The 25961-nt window shown below is 23.5% G+C and overlaps 1 protein-coding gene across 3 annotated transcripts; it reads left to right on the top strand.

The window, feature by feature from the left end:
• Positions 1 to 5445: 5445 nt before the first annotated feature.
• On the top strand, positions 5446 to 25053 carry LOC126908322 (eukaryotic translation initiation factor 2-alpha kinase). Of its 3 annotated transcripts, XM_050690251.1 has the most exons (16): positions 5786 to 6011; positions 6076 to 6202; positions 8485 to 8635; positions 8703 to 8886; positions 9301 to 9469; positions 9566 to 9694; positions 9774 to 9900; positions 10721 to 10813; positions 11241 to 11506; positions 14547 to 14797; positions 19164 to 19313; positions 21010 to 21526; positions 22693 to 22866; positions 23021 to 23185; positions 23636 to 23674; positions 24712 to 24815. In XM_050690251.1, the coding sequence occupies exons 1-15, from the start codon at positions 5914 to 5916 to the stop codon at positions 23672 to 23674; spliced, it is 2640 nt and encodes an 879-aa protein (XP_050546208.1). In that variant the 5' UTR covers positions 5786 to 5913; the 3' UTR covers positions 24712 to 24815. The 3 variants fall into 3 exon arrangements, with proteins under 3 accessions (XP_050546209.1, XP_050546208.1, XP_050546207.1); XM_050690252.1 differs by lacking the exons at positions 5786 to 6011; positions 23636 to 23674 and adding an exon at positions 5446 to 5471 and having other exon boundaries at positions 24712 to 25053; XM_050690250.1 differs by lacking the exon at positions 23636 to 23674 and having other exon boundaries at positions 5787 to 6011; positions 24712 to 25053.
• Positions 25054 to 25961: the final 908 nt, after the last annotated feature.

The raw sequence follows: 25961 nt of genomic DNA, 5'->3' as shown, positions 1-25961 counted from the left end.
GGAAACTAAGCTTAGAATTATCATGGANAAATTATTAAAAACAATGAAAACTAAGCTTAGAATTATCATGGATGATCTTGATATTGTCAGGTAAATAGGATCACTAATTGTCATCTATATCTATTTATTTTTTTTTGGAATAATGTACTTGTTTCGTATTAAGAATTATTATATCAATTTAAGGTTTGTAAGAAGTGACATTGAATTTTTAGTGGAGTACCATATGGTTATGGAACCAATTGCATGTAGTTTAGATTTACTCCAAGGTGAAAAATCTATGTATTTTGGCTATCTTATACCTACAGTTGAAGAATTTATACATAAATATACATTGTTTAGTCTAGACAGTTCAATTTCTATGAAAATTAAGCCACTTGTAAATTCTATATTAAATGGTAATATATTTTAACACAATATACATAAAATGTAGGTACATGGTATATTTTGGTCAAAAACCATAATTTTCTACATAAGAACTATACAAGAAAATTCATTGTTAAGTATAGAAATAATTTTTGAGCTGAATTTTTAATGACATTAATATATGTTAGTATATAATCAAAATTGATCACTTGTGGCTAATTAATTAAGTAAAATTAAAAATATTATTAATATAGTTTTAATTTTACTTATGTTAGTATATTTAATAATTCAAATTCTATTTGATAAGGTATTAAAGCCAGATTTGAAAATGTATTTAATGACAAGTTCTTAACTATAGCAGCTATTAGTCATCCTAAATTCAAAACAGCATGGATAAAAAATGATGTCAAAAAACAACTGGCAATTGAATATTTCAAAAATGCATGTACAGAAGAATATAAAGAGGATAGATCATCACCGGATGATGATTTTTTCAACTCTTGGTCTAAAAGTTCATCGGAAGATAAAAAAACTCTAAACTTAGAAATTGACCAATATTTGGGAGTATCGCCTAATAAAAATTTGGAATGTTTAAATTTAATACCAACTGTTAAGTCAGTAAGTAAAAATTCTAAACAAATTGGTTTTGCATATTGTATAGCTTGAACTTAATGCCTAGGTGTTCAGAAAGTATAATACACCCTTACCAAGCAGCGCATCTGTCGAAAGAGTTTAGCATTGATGGTGCTACCATGACAAAGCGACGAACTAATATGACTGATGATAATTTTGAAAAAATTATGATTCTTAAATGTAATAAAAATAATTTTAATTAAATGGTTTATTTAATTGTTGATTTTTGGAATTTATTTAATTATTCTAGTAATTTATACTTATAAAACCATGTTTGAACTAATATTTATTTTTTTCACTAGTTAGTCTCCAATAATTAATTTTATTTACCTCTAACAAAAAATATCGAAAATAATAAATGAGTTCTCTTAATTTAAGAGTACTCAAATTACCCTCTTGGTAATTATTTAGGTGGAATCTTTTGCTCTTAGTTAAAATAAAAACATTATTTTTATTTTTTAATTGTATTCTTAGTATTTGAAATACTTTTGTAAAGTAATTGAGTATTACTCAAATACTTTTATATGAAAAGTATTCATATATGTTTTTTAAATACATTTTTTTTTAAATATTTGAGTATTATTTAAAATACTTTTTAAAAGTATTTTTTACAACTATGGAAATAACCAATACAATGATAGTTATAAAACAGCATCAAAAGGCAATGCGATATTCGAGATAACAGAAAAAGAAAAGTTGGGGTCTATCAATTACATAAAGTCAAAAGGCTAATTATTATGATTAGTGTGTAGAGTAAAAAAAATTTAGTAGTAACTTTTTACACTTACCAATAATTTTTAAATTCATTAAATCAATCGAAATGCATGTTATGTCTTATGATAATAATTAATAAAAGATATCTATTTAAATGTAATAAATCACTGACATCCAACACCCCAAATATGTTTAGTCGTTAGGACATTTATAGACTTTTATAGATAGACATTTATTTAACAAAATCTAATCTTTTATTTATTTTTGAATTACTACACTATTATTTATCATAAAGCACATCTATGAATACTTTTATGTTGCACACCCCTCTCACCAATATATAAATATATCAATTTGAAAAGTAATATTATATAATTGGTAATTGACTAGACAAAATTTTATTCAATACATCACCTATTTAATACTAAAAAATAAAAATAGGTGTCTATTTAACTTTCGAAAGTTACCCTTAAAATCTACTGTTTGAAATGGTTTTTTTATAATAAACTCAATTTTATAAAATTATGTAAAAAAATTATTAATAAAAAATATTTACATACATGTACTAGAATTTTCAACGCTTACAATTTATGGGAAATTTTTGATAAATAGTGATAAAAAGTTTAAATTGTGTATAGATTTTCGATACTTCCTATCAAAATTACACTACTTGAACGTATAAGTAACGTGTATATATTGAAAGTATCATACTGATTTATGGGAATGTTTTAATAATTATTCACAGTGTGATATTTCCTATGGTAAATAAAAATAAATACAATTTAAATCTATATATTTTTATGAAAAAATCATTATTTAACGAAAGAATTACGAGTAGTACTCTTAATAAATCAAATATTTTTTATAAAGTGTTAACATACTTTGTCTGGACGACAAAGCTTCGGTTTCTTGTGGGACTGTAACTAGGTTTACACATGCAATTATTTATACATTTATTATACGTTTTAAAATTAATTTTAGCATTTTTTTTTTTTATAAATCTAACCATTTACCTGCCCACAAGAGGGATTCAAAATGATAACTTTTTTTTTTTTTAGTTAAAGTAAATCATTAAAATTAATTCAGTTGTGGATATTTCAATTGTAGAATCTTTAAATACCAAAAATTACTTAGAAATGATTACTATGATTTCTATTTAAGTGTTCTATTACGATAAAAATGCAAAAAAATTATGAGTTATTCTGATAAATATACTGTAAATAGTATATTTTAATTTAAAATTATAAAATTTCCTGACTGCATATTAGTCTTAAAAATAGCATAGTTTTAATTCTCATAAAATTTTCTATTTAATGATGTCAATTTCAAACTTGTAATTGAACTAAAAGTTATGGTAACATATTCAATTTTTTTTACTATAAACTTTCACAAAAATTTTTCATCAACTTCAAAGAACCAAAATAATAGGTTAAAAATGAAAATTTGGATTGATTATTTTTAACATATTAAAAATCAAATCAGTAATAATTTGAAAACAATTTTTTTTTTCTTTTAATTATTATTTTATATGTAATTAGTAATAATATAAAAAACCCAGCACAGGGGGGTCGCGGCACAGTGGTGACGTGGCATAGTTGGATAAAGTATAATGATATCTGTCAGTGATTAAAATCACTATCAAAATAAAACGCTTCGATGCAAATCTTTAGATAGTGTTTAAATTTAAAAAATTGGTGGATTATTCCAAAAGCTACATGATCTGCTAGTTCCTTATTAATATCCTGATTAAGATAAAGTATGTCGAATGAAAAAGGGATTGTTAAAAAATATTATTTCTCATAAAAAAATTGTGTTGATCCATACACTTTTCAGTAAGTTATAGCATTATAAAGTTAATTTTTTATTAGGCAGGTAAAGGGTTAAATGTATGAAAAAAATATACCAAATGATAGGTAAAGACATTAAGCATCTATAAAAAAAAAATTATATTGATATGTTCATTTTTGAAAAAGTTACGGTAGTTTTTAGTAAAAAAAATTGAAAAAATTTCGAAAATTAGCGATTTTTAAATTTGTAATTTTTTTGGAGGTTTCCCCCATTTACGGGGAACGAGGGAAATTTTTTCAATTTTNCCATTTACGGAGAACGAGGGAAATTTTTTTAATTTTTAAGGGTAATGTCTTCAACTAGATACGATTTGTGATCTTTTGACGTATCGTTGAAAGAAATCGGTTCGGTGAGAGCTGAGAAAAAGTGGCAACAGACATAAAAAAAAAAACACATCATAGTAAAACCAATACCTTCTCAGCNTTTTTTTTTCTTTTAATTATTATTTTATATGTAATTAGTAATAATATAAAAAATTAGAACTGATAGAAAAAGTCTAATTGCAGATTTGAAAACAACGCGAAAAGTTGATTTAGAAAAGTATATTTTTACTTCTGATGAAAGTTCCTGGTAGTCTAGTGCATTTATTTATAGTAACAAACAGTTTTTATCGAAAATTATTGTATCAAGCCCTTTAAATTTTTATACACGTAAAAGTAAAGCAAAATATAACTTTTTTATTATTTTTATAATTTCTTCGTTTAAATTACAATATTAAATTATTGAATATCAATTTCATACTAAATTTAATAATTATAATTAGTATATATTCAAATATTATATTTTAAAATCAAAGAACTACTAATCATGATATAATTAAAGAAATAAGAGTTGATGTTGCTTTTGGAATAATCCACTAATTTCTTTAAATGAAACACTATCTACAGATTTGCATCGAAGCGTTTCTTATGATAGTGATTTTAATCACTGTCAGATATCATCTATACTTGTCCCATATTAATTTGAATTACCACTAAAAATACTACAAATTTACAGAAAAATGTGTAAAAAATGTTTAGGTGTGCACAACACTTTAAAAATGTAACGTTACGTAAATTTGAAATTATTGAAAGAAAATATGAATCTTTAAATGTGGACGATTAATTTTTACAAACATAAAACTCACAATCAATAATCAGTAATCAAAAACCATGACGATTAATACTGATATTGATTTCTATCAATAATTATTAATTTATATAGAATACAGCAATGCTGACCCTTTCGCGCTCTGCCGCTTGAATGCTGTGTTATATATGTTTTATAACCATAAATGACCATTAAGTAAAATGAGTTTCTTCAGAGCTACATCTGTTTTTCCGCTGTATAAAAACATTTTTAATTCTTTTTTTCACTGAACTAGTCCATTAGTATTCCAGATAATTCTTAACAAATTGCTCATTATTTTTTTCTTAGTCGATTTAGACTGATTATTTTTCAATTTATCAATGACTAACGTTAGTTTGGCTAACTTTTGGGTATCACAATATAATTTAGTTTGCATACGGTGAATTGCCGTCGTTAACCATTGTTATTTCCATTTTATTGAAATATGATCTGTCGCACGCGCTATTAAATTACCTAATAATTATCTTGTTTAATATGAAAATAAATAATAAAATGTTTAATTGAAATGTTTGTTTGAATATCAAATAGCAACTATTTGCCTAATTTATAAATTTGTACGTAGCCGTATTTTTTATTGAATACCCATCTTAATATCCGTTAAGAAGCTTTGATTCAAAAATGAATTTTTAAGGTAAATGTATTTTTTTTTTAGTTACAAACTTCGGTGCTGAGTAAGGTTTAGTAGTACTAATAACCGACTTAATAATTAATTAATCTTGTACTATATAGGTAACTAATTTACTAGTGAGTCTCAATAAAAGTTAAACTCATTACAATTATTTAGAGTGAGTATGAATTCTAACTGACGCAATATAACAATAAATTATGATGTTTAATTATTAACTAATTGTAGATTTACGTACATATATTAACTTGTAAGGTGTCCTCATTTAAATTTTTATTCCTATTAATTCATTAATAGCAGTTGGAGTTTTATAATAAAACTTCTACTATTATTAAGTTGAATAGTAACTAATAGAACTTGATGAGTATAGGTCAAATGTAGAAAACCTCTTATTTTCAAGATGTGATTATCTATTTAACATTATCATTAAAAAACACTGACAAAACTTAAATTTGAATATCAATTCATTTTGATGTCCTAAACAAATATTTCGTTTGATAATTATACATAAAATTAACTTATATCAATGATAAATTATCAATTATGACTATAAAATTATATTTAAGATTTAAAAAAATGTGTCAATTTGAACTTGCAGAATAATGAACATTTATTTAGCCATTTTTACATTAATATTTCTATCACTTAAGATTATTATTTGCGATAACACTAATGTTTGTAATGGAAATTTGAATAATGAGTACGAAAATTACTAAATTATAATCATAGTTTTAATTTAAAATTATTTAAATTAAATTTTTCAGATATGTATTTTTAAGTACATTAGATGGAAAGGTAACTGCTTTAAACATTGCTGATGGTGGTAGAAAAGCATGGGAACTAACTACTGAACCAGGAGCTCTCCTATCTTCAAGTATTGACCAAATTGAGGTATATAATTTATTATGTAATTTTTTTTATTTTTTATAGCTTTAGTAGAAGTGGTTATTAAAACATTTTTTTGATTAAATTATTTCTTTTATTATTATTATTATTATTTTTATATTTATTATTTTGTCAACTAAGAAACTTTATTTTAGTACTAGAGTGGACAGAAATCATTTAATGTTTATGTGTTATTTACATTACATATTAGGATATTTACAAATTTTAAGATTACTTAGTAGATTAATTAGATTGATGAAATTGATTATTTTTTCCTTAATTTTAATGACTTTTCTTAATTTTCATTTTTTACATAACAATAGTATGTATTCCTTTAACTTCAATCCCCATTTATTTATAGAATACAAGTCCTGAGGTCAAAATAAAGTATAATACATAATTATTTATTTAAGATCTATTTAAAAGTATCAAGTTTACTGAAATATTTTCAAAAAGTAAGAAAGGAAAAGTGTTGTTAATATTCACAATTCACTTATAAAACTCCTTGCTACCCGTAAATGGAGGAAATGTCCAAAGAAATTAGAATGTTTAAAATCAATTATTTTCGACATTTTTTTCAATTTTTCTTAAAACTGATATAACTTTTTTAAAAATCAACAAATCAATGAAATTTTTTTTTTTATAAATGCCTTAGGTGTTTATTTATCATTGAAATATTTTTGTAAACATTTGACGTTTTATCTGTCAACAGGGGTGTTTCAAATAGCAACTTTTCCAACTTAACTTTTGATAATGTTCTGGAAATACTGACACTTTTATATATACCTTAAATTACAGCTTACATAGTATAATTTATTTTGGAAAAAAAATTTGACCTCTGGACTTATCTTCTAGTGAAAATGGACATTAAAGTTAAAGAAAAACTTACAATTTCTGTGAAAAATTCTAAATTTTATATTTTTAAATTTATATTACTATAACTTTTTGTAAATGTATGGATCATTATTATTTATTTTTATAAATACTTTTTATATTTCCTTTTCTTCCAACACCATAAGAAGAAATGTCTTATTCATTTTAAAATTATTTTACTATATAGATTTTTTTTGTGATTATCATTTATTTTCTCAGTTCTCACTTGACCTACTTTTATGAAATATTCAAACAAATATTGAGCATTTCTGATAAATTTACTGAAATAGTAATCATAAAATTTACTGACTCCATATTATTTTTAACAACAACAGTTTTTAAATCATAAAATTTTCTATTTAATGATATCAATTTCAAACTTGCAAGTTAAATTAAAAGTTATGTTAGCAAATTCAATTTATTTTACTATAAACTTTCACAAAAATCTATTTTAGAGGATTAAAAAAAAGATGTTAAAAATGTTATTATAATTATTTTTAACATATTAAAAATCAAAATCAGTTATAATTTGAACAAAAATTTTTTTTTTGTTTTAATTATTTTTTTATATGTTAATACTCATTTTTTACTAGTTAGTAATAATATCAAAAATTAGAAGTGATAAAAAAAAGTCTGATTGCAGATTTGAAAACAGTACAAAAAGTTGAAAAAGAAAAGTATATTTTTGAGAAATACTATTTACATACCTCTTTTATTTGACATACTTTTTTTTTTAAATAAAACCATTTTCCCTTATATATTTATATATACAGGGTGATTTATTAAGGATAAGACACTCGTTTACTCAGTAACTATTGAAAATTTTTAATTTTTAGTAAGAAAAATATTGTTTCATTCGAAAAACACTACAATAATATGTAGTAAAAACATAATTTTTCATCCCTTCAAGATTAAAAAACATTAACTTGAGTTTTTTTAAATGAGAACACATATTTTGAATTTAATAAAATGTTTGAGTTTTTAATTTAACTTTATTCATTTATTAGATATAAACATTTAAAGTTTCAAATTTTTGAGTTAATATACATGTATAATACACTAGGGATTACAAATACAGGTAGCTAATTGGTTTTTATGACATTGCTGTCATAGTCATGGATTTTTTATTATCAATTATGATTATCAATAGATATACTTTTTGTATTGTCCGTTAGTGTATTTATTAACTCACAACAATGTGCCTTACTACTATTGATAATAACAATACTGTTTATCTACTAATATCAATGTCATTTAACACTATCTACAGATTTACATCAAAGCGTTTCTTATGATAGTGATTAAAATCACTGTCAGAAATCATCTATACTTGCCCCAACTATGTCACATTCACACTGTGCCACTACTCCACTATGTTACTGTTTTTATATTAAAAATACACTAATTTGATTTAGTTGTCTAATCATGATCATTGGACAAGAATGATTCCATCATTAAGTGGTAGCTTGTATAAATTTGATGGAGAAACTCTGGATCGTATACCATTTACAGTAGATTCATTGTTAAAGTCATCCTTTCGATATAATGATGATGTTATCATTTCGGGTATGTTTTGAAACTAAGGTAAATTAGGTGGCTAATTTATATTGTAATCATTTTTATTTTTTTTAAGGTGGCAAAGTAAGTCAAACTTATGGTATTGATATGGCTAGTGGTCAACTATTATATGTTTGTGATATGGCTCAATGCAATAATATCACTACAGATGATTTGACTTCCTCAGATAGTTGTATTTTAGTTTTACAAAGACAAACTCAAACTGTTAGATCATCAGAACCTCATAGTGGAATAGAAAGGTATACAATAATATTCTCTATTTATTTATGAAGATAGTTATAGTATCAAGATAATAATTGTAAGTGATATTGGGTTCTGTTCTCTAGAATCTGCTGATTTAGAGGGCAGATTCAGTGGTTTTATAAATTATAAATTTGAATATATAGAGTGATTTTTTTATCATAACTCACTCAATTACTTACAGAATAAGTATAATTTAAACATTTTTTTTGTTGGTTATCTTTAGTTACACATTATTCTTGAATTATTGACTATGTAATACTTTTTAAGTTCATAATTCATTTAATTTAATAAAGGACTTTTTAATTCAGCCATTTTATGACTTCACATTAAATAAGTGTTAAAATAAATAAGTAATCAAAATTTATTTTCTTTAACACATTATGTATTAAAATATTTTAAATATGTTTCAGATGGAATTTTAGTGTAGGACAACATGACCTTAAGATTATATCTGGATTAAATAAATGTTATCAAATAACCAACCCTTCATTAAAAATTGATTTTAAAGTAAATATTCCCAATGGAATTTTATCTGCTTACTCATATGATGATCCAGAAAAGACTATCTGGACACATAAAGTAATTTTATATCTTGATTATATAAAACATTCTATTATTTTATTTATTTTATTTATTTTGTTAATATAGAAATTATTTTATAATTATTTATTCTAGTCTCATTCGCCAATAGTCAATGTCTGGAAATTTGAAAATGGTAAAATAATTAATCTTGACATATTTAAACAAGATAATAGTATAGATACATTAGGTCCTTTAGTTTACCTGGGAATGTATAAAAAACAAGTAAATCAAACCATATCACTTTCTTTTGAAAGGTAATCAAACATTTGATACTTAATTTGCTGTTTTGTCTAAATTATAGCTTTACATTCAAGAAAATGAAAGGTTTCTTGGAATTAATCCATCTTCTCTTCATCTACGCTCTTTTTTCATTGAAGAAAATAGTAATAATAAATATAAAATTCCTTGGGAACCTATACCAGTTTCAAGTAAATTTATAAATAATTTTTTTTAAATTAATCTTTAGTCTTGGGAAGTAGAGTAATTTAAATTACTCATTATTGTAACAAAACTAGTTTATAATAAATTAAATAGGTAATTTAGTTTTTTTTTTTTAATAACATATTAATGGTTAAATTACATTTAGAGTTCTTTTTCAAAAAAACTTATTTTTGTGGATTATATTTCAAATGTATAACTATTATTAATGGAGGATAACTATATAATCTTTATTTTTAGAAACCTAGGAAAATTAAGTAATACTCCAATAAGTTTTAGGTATATTATCCAAAATAGCCAACATTTTAAAATAAAAGTTTTATAGTGTTAATGGAGTTCTAATTATTTTTTATAAAGGGGTGTTGTGTACAGATTTACTGTATCTATATAAAAAATTCAACTAATAAAAAACAGGATTTAAATATGTTATTGAAATTTAAATTGACAAAATTGTTAAGTATAAATACTTAATCAATTATGAGGGTGTTCTACTTCCCTATATTATCCTAGGTATTTGTGATAGCACTGAATAAATGAGTAAGAAAATGTGACATTACCTTTTTTATCAAGTTACACATATATCGTAACATGATAAGTAACTTTTTATTTTTTTTTAAGTAGAGTAATTTCATTTCATTTTAAAACATGTAGCAGATTTGTGATTACAAAAATGTATTTTTTGAGGTGCTGTAAGTAATAAACTTAATTACTTTTCAAACATAATTTGCCCAAGACTAGTTTTCATATTTCAAGTGTTTTTTTTTCTTGATAAGTATTTGCTGATTTAATTATTTAACAATTTTTTTATAGGTCACTTGATATCAACTGAATCTTCAGCTATACAAACAGTTAATGATAAAAATACTGCTATATCTGTTTTATACACTTCTGGATTCATAGATGGTAAATCTAATCAAATATAATTGTAATTATTTTAGAAAAGATGAGTATTTTAGGGAACGTTTCTCAGATATTTTTAGGCCATTACATTTTTGTATGGAGAACATATAAAATAAGAATTATTTAAACATAGATTAAAAGGACTTACTTCCAAAATGAACTAGTGATGAAAAAACGACAGTAAAATTAATAGCTTTTTTATATCAAATTGAAAAAATATATAAGATAAATATTTTATACTAATATACATTAGAACTAATAATTTCCCTAATTTTTTTCAGTATCATTTTTGATATTTTATATATATATATATCACTTTGTAAATTTTATAAATTCATACCCATGCTATATTTTTTTTATTATAAATATAAATAAAAATGTTTAATTTATTAAACTAAAGTAATAATAATTTTTATTTTATTTCAAACAGGTAATGGGTATTTTCTTTATGGTACAAAACATCCTAAAAAAATTGCTGACAAAGAAAAAACTATTGAAAAAGAAAATAACAGTGATTTAAAAAGTATAAACAAGTATGGAGATGAAATTGAAGAAATGCCCGTAGAAATCATTATTGTATCTTTGTGGTACTGGTGGAAAGAAGTATTATTCATTAGTGTGTTGACTGCTATTTTAATAAATATATTAATTCCAGCACGTTTAGTTAGATTAATTACTTTACTCCGTAACCAAAAGGTAAAGTATTTTTGATTGTTTAACTATGACTCTTGAAATATCTTTAAAATTATGAAACAAAAATTTATTTTTTCTTAGAAGTAAGCCCTTATCTAAAAATATTTATGTATTTATTTATTTAAGATTTAAATTTTATTTAGTTCATTTTATGGGTTTCTTTGAGGGGTTCTTTCATTTCACGGTTTACAATATTTACCACAACTGTAAACACTAATTTTTGAAAAAAACAGTATGTAAAACAGTGATTTTTACACAAAAAACTAGTATTTTTTGTTTGACTCAAGGAGCCGTTTCCGTATAGAAGATAGCTAGCCAGGATTAACTAATAACTAAATTTTATCAACTTGAATTTAATAAACAGAATGTTGTTTTAATGTATCTAACTAGTAGTAAGATGATATTCACTAGTGTCAAAAAATATTAAAATTAAAAACTAAAATTTGCTATCTTCAAAATTGGGATTTTACTAGTTGTCCCTACCAATTTTATTTAATAAAATTTGTGTTTACACAAAATTCTCATAAAAATTGATATATATTATTAAACTGATTATATTATCATATCTAAAAACTAAATGAATAAACATATATAGAAAGCTGAAAATAATGACAGACAAAAAACATATTACAATGAGGTTGCGACACAGTGGAGACTTAGTATAGTTGGGACAGTATAAATAATATCTGACAGTGATTAAAATCACTATCATAAAAAACTCTTTGATGCAAATCTGTTGATAATGTTTAATTTTAAGAAATTTGTGGATTATTCCAAAAGCAAAATAAACTCCTATTTCCTTATTTATATTCTGATTACAAGATTTATAAGTGTAATATATACATAAATATATAAAGGAAAATGGTTTTATTAAAAAAAAAGTAACACGGCCGCCGGGGATTGACGGCCGGTTATAGAAAGTGTACCGAAAATCATGTGAAAAAAAGAGGCACGGTACGGGATTAGAACCCGCGACCCAAGGTGTTGTATAGACAAACCTTACCACTAGGCCACCGTGCACTTATGATTCAGATCCCGATACACTTTCATATAGGTTGATAATGTGATGTGCGGCTGAGGGAAACACGGTACCGTGTCAAAAGTATGTCAAATAAAAGAGGTATGTAAATAGTATTTCTCATAAAAAAATTGTATAGATCCATATATTTTTCAAAAAGTTATAATATTATGAAGTTAAAAATGTAAAATATAAAATCGAGAATTTGAACACAAAAATAGCATACGGTAGCCATTTTCACCGTAAAGCAAAATGAAGTCCGAAATTTTTTTTTTCCATAAAAAAGTAAATTACATTAGCTTTAATTTAAGTTATATATAAAAGTATCAGAGTTCCCGGAACACTTTCAAAAGTTAAATTGAAAGACTTAATTTTTTGTGAAAAAGTTGTCATTTTGAATCCCCTCCTGTGAGCAGGTAAAGGGTCAGATCTGACCGATTTATTAAAAAAATATATATAGATTGATACTTTAATACCTCAAGTATCTATAAAAAAAAAAAATTATATCGATTTGGTTATTTAAAAAAAAAATTTTGGCAGTTTTAAGTAAAAAAAATTGAAAAAATGTCAAAAATTAGCGATTTTTAAATTTGTAATTTTTTTAGAGATTCCCCCCATTTACAGTAACGAGGGAAATTTTTTCAATTTTTAAGAGTAATGTCTTCGACCAGTTATAATTTTTGATCTTTTGACGTATTGTTGAAAGAAATCGGGTCGGTGAGAGCTAAGAAAAAGTGGTAACAGACAGAAAAAATAAAAATAAAACATATAGTAAAATAAACACCTTCTCAGCTTCGCATCGTAGCTAAAAAGTAAATTAAGCTTATTTAATAATTAAATAACACATTTAATAAAGAAATGAATTATTCATTTCTTTATTAAATGTGTTATTGTTGTGATTTTTATTACATTATTTGTTATTTATAGTTATAATTATGTTTTTTATTAAGAATAAAGGTTGCCTATTTTGAAAAATTGAATAACAATTAATTAATTAAAAAAAAAACACTCCAATAAAATCCATTATTTTAAATTATACAGTATTTGTGCTGTTGAATATTATTAAAAATAGAATTAGAATTTAAAATAATGTAATACAAAATAAAAATAATAATACTTCCTGGTTAAGAAAATTATCAAATAATCCAAGTAAAAATCATTGGATAATCACTAAGATTTAAATTTATGTAATTTTTTGATAATTATGGAAAACTTTCAAATAAAAAATAGAAATCTTTAAGTAATTATAGAAATCTTTAGGTATTTATAGAAATTGTGGTGTTCTAAAATCGAGTGTACAAAATATTCATAAGTGATTTACCCTTTGTTTGAACCAGTATTTTAGAAGCTGTTAACAATTTAATTTAGACTGACGATAAATTGTAGGTATGTTTATTTTTATCTTTAGACACTTATGTATCGTCCTATTTTGGTATTAAAATGATAATTTCTTTTACTATACCAGTTCAATAGTTGTTACTGACCAGTATTTTTTTTATTTTTAAGTTGGTTAAACATAAGTTTCTAATTAATAAATAAAAGTAAGTGGATATGATGGACCAAATTTGTTTTGGAAATCGTAGAACATAGAATATTATTAATTTGTGATAAGAAAAAATAATTTTTTATTTTGTAATTTTAAAGATATTGCAAGTCATAAATAACGAATCATCTCTGTATTTAATTATATAATAAATTATTAAATTATAAATCATTGTAAAAAAATTGTCTTAATTTTTACATACATGTATTAGAAATTTTTATTGCACATAATATAAGGAAAAATTTATAATAAAAATGTTATTATTGTGTAAGCAATGTTGATACTTTAAAAAGTAACTTTTTAACATGTGTAATAAAAATATCATACTGACGTATAAGAAGTTAAGTTAATTTTTAAAGTCAATAATTATTATATATAATAAAATAATATTTAATCTTAAATCTTAATTAATTATTGAATTTTTATCATGATATTAATTCATTTTTTTTTTTTATTTATCTTTTATTAAAATGATTTTACAGAAAAATGAAATAAATGACATTATAAAACATATCAATAACACTACAGAGTGCAAAGATTCGGGTGTTGATGTAACATCTGTTGATTTTATAAATAAAGAACCACATATGACATTAGAATTTAAATCTCGTTATTTGCAAGACTTTGAACCAATTAATTGTCTTGGTAAAGGAGGTTTTGGCATTGTATTTGAAGCTAGAAATAAAATTGATGATTGTCATTATGCTATTAAAAGAATACCATTACCTTCACAGTAAGAAAAAATGATATACATTTAATTAATTGTGAAATAATTGAGTATATATGTAATCATTAAGTTAAGTAATTAAATTAATTTTTCTTCTTTCTTAACGGTTCATATTTTCACATATCCATCACAAAAAAAAAAACAAATTTTCAAAATTTACATGTACACAATTATTTTTTTTTTTTGTCAAATACATAGAATTTTGAGTTCTTTATTAAAAAAACATTAAGTTATAAAAAATATTAGTTATGTAATAATAAATATACGTATTAAATATTTTAACTTTTTAATATTTATAAATTTTACTATTTTCTAATAAAAAGTACATTTTAGCTCCCTTTATAAATATTATATGAAGTAAAAAGAGATACACATAGCATTTAAAAATATAAATAATATACTAATTTTTTATCTTAGTATTTTTACACTTGACAGTATTTATAAAAGCATTTCACTTGAATAATTCTCAACTAAGTATAAATAGATAAAATTTGTATTGTAATAACATAAAATAACATTTTAGTTTCTTGATTTTTATAAAAATATTTAAATTACTATTAATATAGTATTGCATTTATAAGTAGTGTAACTTGAATATACAAATAATAATTAAAGTACAAATAAATATTATTCAATATCTGAATTATATAGGGCATTCAGTAACTAAAGAAACAACTTTCTATTGTTCTCATTGTTTATAACAAATAACCTGTGTCCTTACTTAAAAAAAACACTATGTATAAACTTCATAAAGTCTGTGACAGTATCATTAACGATTCACAAAAAATTAATAATAAATGATGATTTTAATATCATAGATAATTCAGCATATTATAATAAAAATTAGTATATATATTTTTGACAATTTAGAAATAATAATTTTTATGAAAAATACTATTTACAAATAAATACTTATTCGACATACTTTTTTTTAAAATCAAATCATTTCCCTTTATACAGGGAGGGTTCAAAACTTAAAAATGCATATAAAAAGTACATTTTTTTAAACTTATTTTTAATTAAAATATATTTATTGATTATTTATACGTAACCTAATGATCAAACATATATCTATTTGTTATATTAATTAGAAGTATTTTGTTATTATTTAAGCCATATGCGAAATTCTAATTGTTTATTTAAAATTGGCGAGAAAATAGGTTTAGAAAAGTATATTTAGGTCTCTGATGAAAATTCCTTGTAGACCAGTAAATTTATTTATAAAAACCAATTCTCATCTTCCCATTTAAGCTAATAACAAACAATTTTTATTTAAAGTATTGCATCAAGACCTTAGACTTTTATATTTGTTTGTCATAAAAGTAATAATTACTTTATAATTTTTTATAATTTCTCCGTAAAAATTACAATACTAAATTATTAAATATCAATTTTATACTATATTTATTTGCCATAATAAATATTTATACATATATTACACTCATAAATCATAAAACTTATAATCAGTTAATATTGTAATAGGTATTACCTATTTCTTAGAATTCAACATTATCTACAGATTTGCATCGAATTGTTTCTTATGATAGTGATTTTAATCACTGTCAGATTAAATCTATACTGGATTCAACTAAACCACGTCCCCACTATGCCGCGATCCCACTGTGCTGGGTTTTTTATTAAATAAAAACATTTAATTAGACATTACCCTTAAAAATTGAAAAAAATTCCCTCGTTCCCCGTAAATGGGGGAGACCTCCAAAAATATTACAAATTTAAAAATCGCTAATTTTCAAAAAATTTTCAATTTTTTTTACTTAAAACTGCTATAACTTTTTCAAAAATGAACAAATCAATATAATTTTTTTTATAGATTCATAATGTCTTTACCTACTATTTGATGTATTTTTTTTATAAATTTGACCTGCCCACAGTGGAGGATTCAAAATGGTAACTTTTTTACAAAAAATTAACTTTTTCAACTTAACTTTTGAAAATGTTCCGGAAGGTCTGACACTTTTATATATATCTTAAATTAAAGTTAATGTAATATACTTTATTATGAAAAAAAAAATTTGACCTCTGGACTTGTCTTCACGGTGAAAATGGCTACCGAATGCTATTTTTGAGTGAAGATTCTCGATTTCATATTTTACATTTTTAACTTTATAATGTTATAACTTTTTGAAAAATTTATGGATCAATACAATTTTTTTATAAGAAATAATATTTATATACCTGTTTCATTCGACATACTTTTTTTTTAAATCAGACCATTTCCCTATATACGGGGAGGTTTCAAATCTAAAAAATGCATATAGAAAGTAGAACTTTTTCAACTTAATTTTTAAAAGTGTTCCGGAAATACTGACACTTTTATATTTATCTTAAATTAAAGCTTATGTAATATACTTTAATATTAAAAAGAAAAATTTCGGACTTTATTTTGTCATAGTATAATTGACATAGTATAAAAAATTAAACATATTTAAATTTTTTTGTTTCTTTGAAGTCGAGAAAAAAAACTTTAAAATTTGAACTAGCTAAATTTCCATTTTTATTAAGTGACGAATGAGACGTACGGTTTCTTGAGACGGTAACACTTGGGTATTTTTCATGCCTATGGCACTGAATTTTTTCTTAATTCTTTTTGAGTTAGATTTAAATATTTAACACATTTGATTTTTTTATCATTTAGATTCAATAACTTCAATAAATATCAAGGATCCCATTACTGTAGTCTACTCTCGTGAGAAGAAATTAATATTAATATTATTTTACTATGTGGTTTGTTTTTTGTAGCTATCATTTATTTTCTCAGCTCTCACTTGACCTACTTTTTTGACAAACTTTTTTTTTAAATTAAACACTATCTACAGATTTGCATCAAAGAGTTTTTTATGATAGTGATTTTAATCACTGTCAGATATCATCTATATATACTGGACCCAACTATGCCACGACCCCACCGTGCTGGGTTTTTTATTTTTACCTCTTCAACGAAACGTTTTAATTAATTGGCAATCTAACACATTTTTCAAACAGGACAAACAATTTTTTTTTTTTCATTACTTGTTTTAGAATGAACATTTGATTTGTAGTTAACCTCCTTTTTCTGAAGTCACATTGATACTTTCCAATTATCTGATCAACATATGGAGCAAACCTTTCTAATAAATCTGTTAATATACTTTATGACAAGTGTCTAATAAGAAAATTCCTCATTAGTTTTTTGTTTCAAGTATGTCTCCCCTTTTTTAAAAAAGTTAAGCATTCGTTTTTCCCAAATAAGGTTGGTCTGTTTCCATATTTCATTCTTTACAGCTTCTCCATTATCTATCAATAATTCTGTTACACTTTTTTTTTGTTTCCTAATAACTTATTATTCTTCAGTTTATTGTTCATAGCATTCATTTTAAATCTCGGAGTTTACTGACATATGGATCAAAATTAATATAACTCTTCTATCACTTCCGTTTTATTTATAACTAAGTCTTGATTTTGGCTTTTTATCATTCTAGTTTTCTGTTTTTGGTGTTGTATAATAATATCAGTGTTGATTAATATCAGCTATCAAATCATGAAGAACTGTTAATGAGTTCTACTATTACTGAGGGATTTTACCTATTGTTTGCTATTTATCAATTTTTATTTTATTTTCTCATCTATTTTCCTTTTTATATATTTTATTAGTTTCTTTTCTGCTTGTTGTGTTCTGCTCAATTTAACACTATTCTTATCATTTATTTTACCTATCTATGATTTCCTTGTATTACTCATTGAACCAAATTTTTTCTTTGATACTCATGCATATTCCAAAGTATTTTTCTAACCCAGTTGAAGCTGTTGTTTTAATTCAATTCCACAAATGTTCTATGTATGTTTTTGCCGTTAACTTTACAGTTTGTATTTAATATGATCTATTTCATACTTCGATTTGATGCTTTTATTTTTTTATTTATAAATTTAACGGGCTTAGTCCATTTACAAAATCAGGTTATTAAACAATTTTATAAAATAATATCAGTATAAATATAATTCATAACGATTCAATAGAATATTTGAAATAATATAAAAAAAAAAAATTACCGTTTTAAAGTATAAAATAAGAAAAAGGAAGTGGTTAATAAGATAACATATGTGGGTCCATATTGGCACTATTTAAAATTCTTCTAATCGTCTCATTATGTAAGTAATTTTGTAGAACTAATTTGAATGAAGAAAGGAATTTTATTTGTTTATAAAAATCTTTTCTAGAAAATCATGTATTTTTGGTTTTTGAGGTGAAATATTTTTAAATGAAAACAATTAATGTTCACTACATCACAAAACAGCATATTACAAAAAAAAAGTTTAGATATAATAATTCTTGATTCTACATTTTTGTAGTTTAAACTATATTTATTCTCTTTAGAGAAGAATCCAGAAATCGTGTGTTACGAGAAGTTAAAGCTTTAGCAAAATTGGATCATCAGAATATTGTTCGATACTTCAATACTTGGCTTGAAGAACCTCCAACAGGTTGGCAAGAAAAACATGACAGTAATTGGATTGAAAAATCATGGTAATTGGGAATTTATCCTTTTGTCTTAAAAATATTTAGGACAAATAAAATAGTAATACCAGACAATTTTTTCAATAGTATACTATGAAAATGTTTACCTTTGTCCATAATAATATTTACTTATAAATTTAATGAATACAAAACTATCAAAAAAAATTCCTTAATTCAATTATTAAATATAAATGTAATTTTTCTAACTTGAAATTTAATTATATTGGAATATATTTATTGTTATTTTTATCCAATGACTTATGCTGGCTTGGCCTAGCCGTCGATACAGTTGCACACAGACAATTATTTCATAAAATAATATTTAGCTACAAAAAGCATTTCTTGGTTCTTCCCAAGTCCTCTCATCTGAGTATTACTGGTCAGCATAATCCCCTAAACTAGGGAGCCTCTAGATCCATTATCATAGTCTAGGTCAAAAGTAAGAGATGAAGATTGACTAAAAGTCAGCTACCAGCACAACTATTTTTTCTCTTTACTTACTAAAAGATGGTTCAAAAGACTAGCCAGGTTGCACAGTAGTTATTTGGACCGAATAAAAACACTCTGACATTAACTTTAACCGAACACACAAAATTAATAATAATTATGATGAAGAAATCAATGGAACAAAATTTAAATTACAAGGTTTTAATGCCAAAACAAACAATTGTATCTTTAAATTGTAATAATCACAACATGTACACAAAAATATTAGAATTATAACAAATATAATTTTTATAATGTCCTTAAAAATATAAAAATTAATGCTTAGTGTCCCCTGGACAGACATACATAATCAAAATATCAATCCATGATTCATGACTTTTATTCCCATTACATAAAATATTACTTTTAATCATAATGTTAGTATTATTTAATGATTTTGTTTTCTTTAAATGTTGATGACATAATTATTATACAGGGTGATTGATTAACTATGCCTCACAAATTATCTCTGAAAATATAAGAGTTATTTATTTTTTTTTTTATGAAATATTATGTTTCTATCTTGGTCTGCTCAATGAGTAAAATAATATTTTTATAATCATCCATTATGTTTTAAATCAATATTGCTTTTCAATTTTGAAATGGTAACCCTATTTTTTTTTATATATAATCAGATTAGATTTAGTTTTATTTATTCACTTATCAGCAAACTATGATTCATTAAATTTTAGGGGACGAGAATATTACGTTGATTTATAAAAGACGCGCAAATTTTACGTTACGGTACAATACACCGATAGTTCTTATCTGTACATCAAATATTAATGTTACTGTATTTACCTGACTACTGTTTTATCTGTTAAATCCCCTAAACTTTAATTAGTAATATCTCGTTTAGAATTTATTGAAATAAATATTTTTTTTTCTATGTTAAATAAAGTTAATAAAAAAAAAACTGGGTTGCTCTTTGAAAAACTGAAGTTAATATTGATTTGAGGGTTAAGGGATGATGATAGAATATTTATTTTTCTTGTCAAGTAGCTCAACAAAGTTTTATAAGAAATAAAATAATTACATATATGATAACACTTAAAGAAAATTTGTGAGGAATAGTTAGTCAATCTCCCTGTATTTTATAATTTTAAGATTTTACTGCACCTGGGTGCCTTATATCTAATTTTATAAGGTAGCCTTCTGTATTAAAATTTAATTTTAATTGATTGAATAATTTAATTTTTTTTGTAATTATGTTATTTAGTGATGTTGATATCTGTATTAGTACAAGAAGTGATAAAGCACAAAAAAACCAACTAAATCCAGGAAAACAACACATGCGTTCCAAAAGTTTATCAACAATGATAACTTTTTCACAGAGTAGTGGAAAACTTTCAGAAATATTAAATAATCCTAAAGCTCTAGTCAGTAATTATGATCATAGTGATTCTTCATTCATAGTTTTTGATAATGAAACAAATGAGAACAGCATTAAAGAATGTATTTTAGATATTAGTTCTAGTAATGTTATTAAGAATAGTAATAGACGTAGATATAAGTCAGAATGTGATACTAAAAACAACAAGAATAGTGAACGAAGAGCAGCAGCAAGACACTATTTATACATACAAATGCAACTGTGCCATCAAAATAGTTTAAGAGAATGGCTCAAAGATAATACCACTAATAGAAATATGAATTATATACTAGACATTTTTCGTCAAATAGTCCAAGCTGTTGAGTATGTACATTTACAAGGATTAATTCACAGAGATTTAAAAGTAAGAATTTATACATTTTTAATCAAATATTATATGTTATATAAATTATAAACATTCATCATAAATATGATTTTTCATATGATATGTATCTTTTTATATTTACAAATCACTCTTCTGAATGGTTAACTAAGTTAAACAGATTTTTTTCCATGAGAAAATATATACTAATTAAAGTTTAAATTTTATAATATAAAATATGATAAAGATATGTTTATGTTGCTAATTTTTAAATCTTTTAAAAAATATTTAGTTTAATATCATTTTAAAGGATATAGATAATGTGTAACATGGTAAAAAATAAGAAATAATTTAATTTGTGTGATGCCATTTTCTTCTACCATTTGTGAGTAGGAAAATGTCTTGAGTTACTATAAAAAAAATTATGATCAATCCATGTATTAAAAATAAATTTACCAATTAAATTACACTTTTTGATAAAACATGTGTACCATATGTTGTGAGATAACCCATTATAAGATTACTATTTTAAAACATGCTTTTATTAAATAAATGTGTTATTGTGTTAATGTGTTCTCTTATCTGATTAAAAAAAGTCTACTCATAATAATTATTCCCTTAAACAATAGTCACAATTTCAAATTTTTTCTAATAGGAACTTTATAATATTTATATCAAACAGACCCATGGGGTAACAACCCCCACACCAATCATAGTGGTTCTTTGGCTACTATACTTATACTAAAAATACAATATACTTATTATATTACCTCTTTTTTTATGACCAACATTATATGAACCGTCCTCGAATCACTGTGAGGCAGTACTTTAGGTAAACCCACTGTCTTTAAAACTCAAAACCACTATAATGTGATTCAGTTCAAAATTAATCAAATGCTGAATTGCAATACAGCATTGTCTCTCTATTAGTCAGACCAAGAGTCTAGTCTGTTGTCCGGGTTGCACTACATAGAGGTGGGAGGATACTTCGTGAAGACTGGCTATTTATGATAACTTATAACATCATTGGAACAAAGGGGATATAAAATTTAACAGTATTTATATATAAATACAAATACAACTATAAGACTAATTTTCGAATTTGTATGTATATATTCATGTTTGTATAATAGTTATTAATAAAAGTTTTGGTTGTTATAACTAAAATTTTTTTATTCATTTTAATGACATATGTATATATTTTACAGCCTTCAAATATATTCTTCTCTTTAGATGGTCAAATAAAAATTGGCGATTTTGGTTTGGTTACTGAAATGATTGAGTCGGATGAAGGAGATTCTTCTTATGATGGAAAAAAAAAGAAATTTAATGAGCAGCATACAGACTTAGTAGGAACTCAACTTTATATGAGCCCTGAACAGGTATAAGTAATAATTTTTTTACTATTTAAACAACATTATCCTTATAATTTTTTATAATTTCTTTGTTTATTTTATACTATAAAAAATTGTAAATGATTTTAAGAATACAACTAATATCTTTTTTTAGAAACTTAAATTATTTTTTTGGTTTCAGTTATTAGGTATGTCATATAATTACAAAGTAGATATTTATTCTTTGGGAGTAATTTTTTTCGAATTGCTTAATCCGTTTAACACTGAAATGGAACGATACCAAACATTAACAAGATTGAGGAATAATGTGTTTCCTCAAGAATTTTCTAATAAATTTAAGAATGAAGTAAGTTAAGTAAGATGTATGTTATATAATAGTGCTCATTTCTAGAGCAACTAAGATTATAGGTATTCAGGTACTAATTCTTTAACCTTGATATTTTGGAACTTTAAATTTATGAAAGCAGTTACTGTATTATAAAATTTCTATCAAAATAAATAGATGAATGTCACTTGCTTAAAACTGTGATTTTTTAATATTCTGGTAAAAAAGTATTTAAAACACAATAAATATGATAATTATAATAAAAATTCATATAATAATAATATAAAATTAAGTACAATCAGGATCAACGTAGTGGAGTTGAAGAATTTTTTAGATTAGTATTGATTGATACCTGACAGTGATTAATATCACTGTTCTAAAATATTTTGACATATACTTGATTTATTTTAAAAAGTGTGTAATTTAATTAAACAAATTATAATTATAAAATAAGCTATCAAAACTTTTAAGGTAATAATTGGCTGTCATAAAGAAGAAGAACATATGTAGGTTTGTTTAAATAATTTTATATTTAAATTTAACTAAACAATTTCTTTTTACTAGAATATAATATTATTAACCCTTTAGTCTTTTTTTTTTTATCTTAAAGTTCTTTGTAGTTTTAATTTAATATAAGTTTAGAGAAAAATTATCTTTAAAGAAAGATGTCTTGTTACATTATCAAAAATATAAAAAAAATTGGTAATGATTTTTAAGTCCCCATAGTGATTTGATTTGATTTTTAAAACAAAAAAAAATGGCAGAGTAAAAACAATAGCTTTGCTAAATCGAGTTGAAAAATATAAGAGATTAATATTTTATACTAAAATAGTTAAAAATTTAATTTTTCCAGCATTATTTTTGATATTTTGGACATGTCATTTTGTAAATTTCTATAATTTAAAATTCATATTCATAACTATACAATATTTTATCAGCTAAAAAATGTATCTTTTTCTATTGTATGTTAATTTATTGTTTTCTCCCTCCTTCTTTTAAAAATTATTTATAAATGTTTTTAATTTTTCCTTGTCTTTTCTTATGGAGTCCTTTGTACTGATAAGACAAATCAAAATTCTCTTCAAAAAAATAAATATAATATTGTTAACTTTCTACTGCTATTATAAAAATGTTTAATTTGTAATTTTTTACTTTTACCAATCAGTATTTGTGATATTATAATTTATTCATATTAACTGTACTTTATTATGATAAGTATTTAAAAAAGAAAAAAATTTATTAATTATTTAAATCCACATAATTATTTTAAATAACGTTAGCCCTTTCACGAACATATTTTTATTGTTGTCTACAAAACACAAGACAAGAAATAAGGTAACAATCACTTCTATCTACAATATATAGTTGAATTCTGTGATAGAATAAATCTGAAACCAGATTTAAAATCAGGATTAAAATTTGTTACAGAATTCATCTAAATTTTATAAACAGCAAAATAACAATTGTCTTGTATAGTTGGTTCTTATCATATTTAGATTATTATTATTATATATTAACTTTTTGTTTTTTTTTTTTTTTACAAATAGTATGATCTATTATGCTTAATGTTATCGCCAAAACCAAATTTACGACCAACAACATTTGGAATTAGAGCTAGACCACCTTTAAAATCATCTTTAGATATATCAGTAGATCTTGCACTGATTGATTCTAGTTATCATTTTGATCTTCAAATCAAAAGACGTCAACTTTCCAATCAATTTACTTCTCAAAATAAGTAAACTTTTAATATTTTATAAATAAATTTATACAAACTTTATGATTTATGTTTTTATTTTTATTGTATAGTACTTTTGTTTAAGTATTATATTTATTATTTATAATTAAAAATGTTATTATTAAAGTATTATGAAGTATAATGTATGTAACTATATGGTATTGATTTAACTATTTTAATTATTTTATAAGAATAATAATTTATCACATATTTGTAAATGTAAAATGAACTGTTTAAAATAAATTTTTATTTAATTATTAAGTTAATCAGATATAAAAAAACTAATATTTTGTAAAATGTTGCGATTATAAAGGTTTTTATCATATAAAATACCTTTGGTAAACTATTTAATGATGTTGATTTGCAAATAATTATATTAATTGATTATACTAATTAAAAAAAGACTTAAAATATTTTTATATCTTTTTTATACAAATATGTATAAATTGTTGAAAATGTAAATAGGTTTTTTTTTTAATATTAATAATTATAAAATTTTAGTTATTATTAAAATAGAGCTTGGTTATTTAATTATAAATTCTTATCATTGTTACATGGTAATCAGATTAAATAGCTAAACTTAAGGGGCTTTAAACTGTTTTATAAAAAGTCGGACAAACTAAGGTCTTGTAATTTGGTTAATGATAAAAAAAAACCAACTTGTTACTTAATTTGTTAAGCTCAGACTTGACTTCTATTATGGTAACATTAAGTGATGGCAAAAAAAATTGTAGTAGCCTCTGCAAAGGAAAAGAGATTGTTGGTGAGAGTAAGAGTAGAATGCCAGAAAACAAGGAAACCAGGTGGTGGGATGAGGACATTCAAAAAATCATAGTAAATAAGGAAAAGCAATTCAAAGTATGGCAGAAGAGCAAAAGGAGAGAAGATTGGATGGAGTATAAACGCTTGTGCAAAAAGCCAAGTGTTCAGTAAGTATGGCGAAGTTTAAGAGGTATGATGAGTTGTATGATAGGCTAGGAACAAAGGGAGGCGAGAAAGAAATCTATTGACTTGCAAAAGTAAGATAGAAAAGTTCTAAAGATTATCATTATATAAGGT

This window comes from Daktulosphaira vitifoliae, unplaced genomic scaffold, assembly GCF_025091365.1.
Source record: "Daktulosphaira vitifoliae isolate Bord-2020 unplaced genomic scaffold, ASM2509136v1 Scaffold_5, whole genome shotgun sequence".
In the NCBI taxonomy this organism is placed as follows: domain Eukaryota; kingdom Metazoa; phylum Arthropoda; class Insecta; order Hemiptera; family Phylloxeridae; genus Daktulosphaira; species Daktulosphaira vitifoliae.
Note: the sequence above shows the minus strand (reverse complement) of the source record. Positions and strands in the feature narration are given on the sequence as shown.